This window comes from Rhincodon typus, chromosome 17 (assembly GCF_021869965.1).
Source record: "Rhincodon typus isolate 14 chromosome 17, sRhiTyp1.1, whole genome shotgun sequence".
Classification (NCBI taxonomy): Eukaryota; Metazoa; Chordata; class Chondrichthyes; order Orectolobiformes; family Rhincodontidae; genus Rhincodon; species Rhincodon typus.
Window position 1 is genome coordinate 50,585,257 of NC_063348.1, and position 6,854 is coordinate 50,592,110.

The 6,854-nt window shown below is 47.2% G+C and overlaps 1 protein-coding gene across 10 annotated transcripts in view; it reads right to left on the minus strand.

Moving 5' to 3' along the window:
- Positions 1-6,579, minus strand: part of bdnf (brain-derived neurotrophic factor) — a 13,306-nt gene extending 6,727 nt beyond the window's left edge. Inside the window, exon 1 of one of the 10 annotated variants that reach the window (XM_048607066.1) lies at positions 6,377-6,579. Coding sequence is in view for 1 of the 10 variants with exons in the window: in XM_048607062.1 (XP_048463019.1) it covers positions 3,606-3,608 (3 nt within the window). In the remaining 9 variants the exon portion in view is untranslated. The other 9 variants (XM_048607065.1, XM_048607062.1, XM_048607072.1 and 6 more) reach the window with 9 other exon arrangements.
- Positions 6,580-6,854: the final 275 nt, after the last annotated feature.

The following is a 6,854-nucleotide window of genomic DNA, read 5'->3' on the forward strand; positions in this document are numbered from 1 at the left end:
ACTTATGCTGACTGGTGATCTACTGTGGCTTAGTGTCTCCAAGTAACAACATAGCAGGCCCCCTGTCCTTTCTTAAAGAGCAACTCGATCTCTCTTTCTCAATTTCTCCGAGTTTTCCCAATTTTTGTTTTACCAATTTGATCCGCGTTTACAAATCACACTGGGTTTTAGAACCCAGGAAATCGCTTTGATTTTGTTGTCTTCCGGGGTCCGTTAAATAGTCGCATTCATCCAACTTTGAAATCGCGATATGCATTTGTTTTGGCCAACTGGCAGCGCGTTCAGTCCGAGGTCACTTCAGTCCGTTCCCTGACACGGCAATTCTTCGAGCTCTTGTTCATTTTAAATAACGTCCAGTCCTCTCTGAACCCCTGAGCCATTCCCCACACGTTTGTCACATTGTAAAGGCTGAGTTAACCAGCTGACGGAGCAATGTCCCGGACTTCTACATACTTGGCAATTACAATGAATGAAAGGAGCCGATATTACACACAGCTGTTGAACACACACACACACACCCACAAGTATTTTGATTCGGCGAAATTTGCATCGATTAAAAGTTCTTGTATTTAGACATAATGACATTAAAAAAAGTGAAACTGATTGCATATCTGGTTAAACACCCCGTTCAGACAGCCTTGGAAATATCCTACACAGGACAGCACTTTCATGCAAGATTACAGCTACATTTCTGAACCGTCAGAAGACCAAAAATGACTTTACAATCACAGAAACTCAGCAGGTCTGGCAGCATCTGTACAGAGAAAGCAGGGTCAACGCTTGAAGCACAGTGATCCTTCATCAGTTCAGACTGATTTTTTTGACTATATAATCAATCGGATTTAATATGCAAGGACAGAACGGGATGTTTTCCTAATTAACCCGTTCAGAGATATAAATGGTGGGACCTGAACTCTGGCGCTCTGGCCCAGAGATAGAGACACTAGAGGTAGAGTCTCCCACACAAAGAGATAAGCAGAACTGGATAAGGTTGGTCTGTATGGTAAACATTGGAAACAGAAGATTGTTGTGTGCTTTAAGAAGGTTTCTAAAATGCTCCGTGCCCCATTGAAGGTCTGTGCTATGGGCGCAGTTCCCAAGTCTCACAGCGTTACAAATATTGACAGAAGTTGGGTGGCAATGGTTGTTGACTTGATCGCCGAACTCACAACCCGAGCTACAGATCTTTGCAAAAGTTGGGTGGCTGTTTTTGACCGGCGCTGAGTCAATGGGCCGAAGTGCCTTTGTCCCGTGCTGTGGACCCCTCTGACTCCTCACTGATCACTCCGCTCAATGTTTGCGTTTGGCAGGAAGTGAGAATGTGTCGGGTTTCGGGGGTGGGGTGTAGTGGGGGTAAGGGCAGGGAGAGTGAAGTGGGGGGTGAGGTTAGAGATGGAGGGAGGATGTGCGGGTCAGTGGGTGGGGATGAAACAGCCTCTGTGTAAACAGCCTCATTGAAACTAATGGAAGCATCAGGATTACTACAGGGCTCACATGCGATGTGTCTGGGACTGAGAGACTCATTCAGTCCCTAGTCTGCGCTGGCCAAACACTGCAGGCTTTGCCAGCACAGAGCGAATTAAGCAATTAATCATTCATATCCTCGGCAGCTTGAGAGGGAATTCTGCAACATCAGTGCATATACACTACAGAGACTTCAAAACTATTGCATTGCAATTAATACAATTTAGCAAAGTAAAATAACTCAGTGGAAAATACCCGATCATTATCAATTAAAAAGAAACTACACTTTACTGTTTCTTTACAGTCAGCACATCTGTTAAGTGGTTACGGTCAGCCAATAAAAATACTGGACCAAATTGTTGGGGATAAACAGAACTTAATTAATTGCAAACTTTCAAAGGAAAATGGACAATTCCTCCATGTAGCAGTTGCGATTAATGACCCCGGTGATAATTAATCTAAACAACAAACAAGTGATCAGGATGTTTATTAAGAAGCAGTTAATAGAATTCTCACACCTAAACGTGGTGCGAGTGTTACAGCGGGGAGAATCTGGTAATGAAAGAACATTTCTTTCATTGCAGTAAATCAGCTGGCTGTTAGACAGCACGGAAATCCCTGACGGTGTTCATCACCCTCCGGGTGGAGTTTCAGAGTTCCGTGGTCTAAAAGACAGACTCGAATGGGAAAATAACATCCTGAGCCCACCGCAACTCCCTGCAATTAATGACTGGCAACGGTGGAATATGCCACTCACTGTCATATCCTCGCTACAATTCCCTTCCCTTCCCTTCCCTCAGGTTTAAAGGGGCTTGCTCCCAATTTTGCCATCGTATATGATCTCCCACCCTTCCAACCCTCATCCACACCCAGTCTCTAGCTGCACATCCACTGACGCTAGTAAACATGGCCCATCTCTGCCCTACCCCAAGGTGGCTATTGAGTTAAACCCTCACACAACACTTCGAGGCGGGTGGATCTCACTCTTCCAGTGTGCTCTTGCCTGGCCCCCTCTCTCATCGCCCAGAAGTCAACCGTAGCAGAACTCTCTGCCGCCTTTCACCCAGCGCCTACCTTGTCTCCTGTCCGTCGGCCATGCACAGACACTGACTCGGACGGAAAATTCGCATCCTAGTGTTAAAGTCCCTCCCAAAGGCATCACCCTCTCCCTAACTCCTGAAAAGTCACCAACCTCCCTCAGGAACCCCGCATTCTCCATACTCTCCCTTCGACCCGCCCACATTGTAAGTAATCTCCTTAAACGCCTCTCTCTTATTTTAAGACCACCAACCCAATTCTCCTTGTCAAACTTTAAGGTGTTCTTGGTAATATATCTCCTGGCTTTGGTATCTTCCGTTTTAGCCTCAGGGCTCTGGAAAAGCACGAGTACGCACGGAGTCATTCAGCGAGCACAGGTATATCACTGGATCCAATCGGTTTCTGATGAAGGGTCTACGCCCGAAACGTCAGCCTCTCTGCTCCTATGATGCTGCTTGGCCTGCTGTGTTCATCCAGCCCTGCACCTTGTTGTCTCGGTGTCACACCTGTGCCAGGGTTGGATTGCAGGAATACCGAAAGTCCAAGTTTTTGTTTGTTCTATTTGTTCGTGGGATGTGGGCGTCGCTATTATCCAGCTCCAATTGCTCAGAAAGAAGAGTCACTGACATTGCTCTGGCTCTGGAGTCACGTAGGCCAGGCCAGGCCTGGTAAGGACGGCTCTATCGTTTGGCTCTAAATGGACCAGCCAAAGTAGTGGCCAACTGGAGTAGGACCATAAGATATAGGAACAGGATGGCCATTCAGCCCCTCGAGCCTTCCACACCATTCAATAGGATCACGGTTGAGTATTGGCACCCTACCTGTCTCAGATCAAAAGATTACACACACGAGGGACAAGGTTCTTCCCCATCACCCCAGCCGCCACGATCAGTTTGGTACTTGAACGAAACAAAACTGTGAAATGTGAAAGACAAACAGAAATCGCTGGAGGAACCCGGCAGGTCAGTGAGGGGGAGAGAGAGAGACAACTCCGTTGTGCTGAGTTTCACGAGCAATTTCTGGTTCAGTTTCAGCGGTGGCGCGTTGCAATTCACCTGACACCATTCCCCCGCCCCAAGACACACACACACACACACACTCACCATGTGCCCTTCATCTTTCCCACAATGAGTGGACAAACTGACAAGATCACCTCTCGGTTGGGGGCGGCCAGCGGTTCACCTCTAGCTCAGAGCATCCTCAGTTTGAGCGCGGCCGCGTGAAACGCCAAGTGACTCCTGAATAAGACACAACCAGCCAAGGATTCCCAGGCAGTGCAACTCGCTCAAATAGCCCGATCTTTCCCTTCTCCCAGTTTACGGACACACTGGGTTTTTTTTTTGGGCGCTTGGACAAAGAGGCCAGCTCATCCTGATTTGCATTTCTAAAGAGCTGATTTACATTTCAGATTGCACGCACTCGAGCTGGAATTGCGTCATTGTCACTAGCTTTCTAAATATAAAACCCTGGTCACTCAGTACCTTTTCCCTCAGGGAGCAGGACTGCGTGACCGGGCGGCAGGGCAGCGCTGTTTAACACTCCCATCCCCCCGCCATGGGGTGAGCTTTGCAGGTGAATCCAGCAGCTCAATGTTGCAAATATTGACTTGCTCTCTTGGTTGAACCAGCCCATTTTAGGGGGTGTTTGTTCTGCTGGTCCCAATACTCAACAAAAGGCGTGTCTCCACCGGACACCAGCGCTTCCCCCCCCGCACTGTTTTTCAATTAATGGAACTGAGCTCCCTCACTCGCAGGTGAACAGTCGGTGTGGTCAAACCCCCAGCCCCAATAATCCAGCAACCAAAAGAAATACTCAAATTAAACAAAGGACAGCGGGTGCTGAATCACATTGTTCTGAATTAACGTGTTCAGTTGTTTTGAATTGCCCTGGAGCTGAGTGGCTTGGCTGAGGCTTTTCAGAGGGGTGATTAAGAGACACAAATATTGCTGGGGGTTTGAAGTCACACGTAGGAAGGATGGCGAACTTCCTTCCTTTAAAAAAAAGGCATAGGTTTTCATCACAACCGATTATGGGGAGCTTTTAATTCCAGATGTTATGGGATTCAAATTTCACTCCATGCTGAAGTGGGTTATGAATACCTATCCCAGGAATATGAGGCCTGAAGTAGTTAGACATAACAGAACGCCCCCACCTCTCCAGATACAGCCAAAACTGTCTTGTGATGGTGTCGGTCTTTCAAAACTTGATTTAATTGAGTTTTGTCTAAATCTTAAGAACAGCGCCTCTGGTCTTCCCGATTTGCTTTTTTTTCACGACTTTCAGCCTACTTTTTCGCTGACATTTTGATGAAAGTTTTTTTTCCAAAAAAAGGGCTCAAAACACTGTACTGCCCTCAAGCTCCACTTGGTGGCAGTCTTGCATGCAGTTGAATGCGCAGCTGCTTCTGTGTGTGAGATTGTAGAGATAATGGCTGAATTTCACATTCTTTTGACTAATTAATTGAGATGAATTGTGCCAAAGCGCTTATTTACAGGGACAACTCGAACAAGAAAACGTCATAGGTTTTGATTCAGAGCAGTTCGCTGCAACTCTGGGAGCGTAGCGCCCGTATTCTTGGATTGCAAAATAAACGCTTTGGAGCTGCAACAAGTCTGATCAAACTGCCCTTTAAAACCGCAAGCTTCACAGATGTCGTTATCAGACGCTGCAAACTCACTGACGCACACATGTCCCCACCGTTACAATGCATTCAAATCAGATTGTAAATGTTATTTTCGAATGATATTTCAGGCGTACGAGGTGGGGTGTTGTGTCTTAGAAGTGAAAGTTTCCCCTCGAGTTATGTAGTGCAAGGAACACTCTCTCTCTACAGACATATTAAGTATTAATTCGGGGGAGCATTTGTGAGTACCCTGTCTGTTGGGACAACCCCCCAACCCCAACCCCAACCCCAACCCCAACCCCAAAACACACCACTTAAACAAAATGATCAATTAGTACTGACCTTCAGTTAGAATTGACTCGAGGTAGAAAATGTTCGGGCTATAATCTATCAGTCTTTTCTGGCGTGGGTTTGCTAGTTCAGGTTCACATCTTGCTGTAAAAGGGGCCTGCAGACTACAGTGCTGTGGGTCCACCCTCCCAGTTCCCCGGTGCTCTGATCAGCAGCGCCGTCACAGCTCGGGTTTCTTATTAAATCTTTATGAGATCTGCAAGTTATTTGCTCCAAGGCTCGTGTGTGTGTGTGCATTACAGCCCTGGACAGTGTTCCTGCAGACAATATGTTCTGGCGACTTGACAGCAGACTTACATGTCGACCACCTCCGTCACCCGGACAGGAGCGGACAACTCCCCCAGCCCCAGCCCTTAAGCCCCGCACGATTTCACATCCCACCGCTTTTAACATTAAGGGCAAAGCGAGAATTCTCCGTCGTCAGTACAAGTTGAAAATGTTCCGCACGCGGAAGACAACTGAGGCGCACAAACTGATCATCTAGCTCCCAATTTTGAACTACAAACCAACTCCCTTGCACCCCACCCACCACAACATAAGTGGGCTGTAACCAAATTGTCGAATTTCGCCCGAGTTTTGCGCGTAATTCCTTCTCGGGACTGCCTCGGCGCAACCCCACGAGAAGTTGTTAAAAATCAAGCCACATTCCCCCCCGCCCTTTTATCGGGACTCGGATGTCAAAGGACTGGCGTTGTAATACAATGACCTCTACCGCTTGTAGTACCTCTAATTCAATCTAGTTAATAAACCGTATTGGTTATTTATGAACTTCCCATGATAGGTTTACAGCCGCCCTATTGTTTCGTGTTTTGTTTTGCAAAAGTCCCCATGAACTATATTCACCGAACTCAGCATCCGCTAAAATACGCAGCGATGTGTGTGTTTGTTGAAATAACCCACCGCTCTGTGTCAATTTCTGCAAAGCAGCTACATCAGTTGGGTTTCATGAGCTTGCACACTTCTGCCTGGTTGAAACGGCGTCTTCTGTTCTGCCAATGGTAAATTATTGATGGCGGAAACTACCTGGACCCGTCAGTAATTTCATACACACTCACTAGCCCCATCCGGTATTCCAATTGTGAGACCGCCACTCGCCTGCGCTCAATCCATTCTTCCCCGAAAATAAAAAAAACACACACACACACACAGCTCCAACTTCAAACAGTGCTGGGAATCCCTGGTTCAGCTCGACAGGGCAGTGGTGACGTGCTCACAGACACCACCAACCCCCCGTTCACGTGATTCCTGTATTTCCCTTCCCACCTCCCCAGTCAATTTGACCCTCGATCTTGTTTCCTTTTCAGAATCATAACGAAATGTTGCCCAGTGCTCGGTATTAATCCGTCGCTGCCAAGTTTATTAATGATTGAAGCGTCCC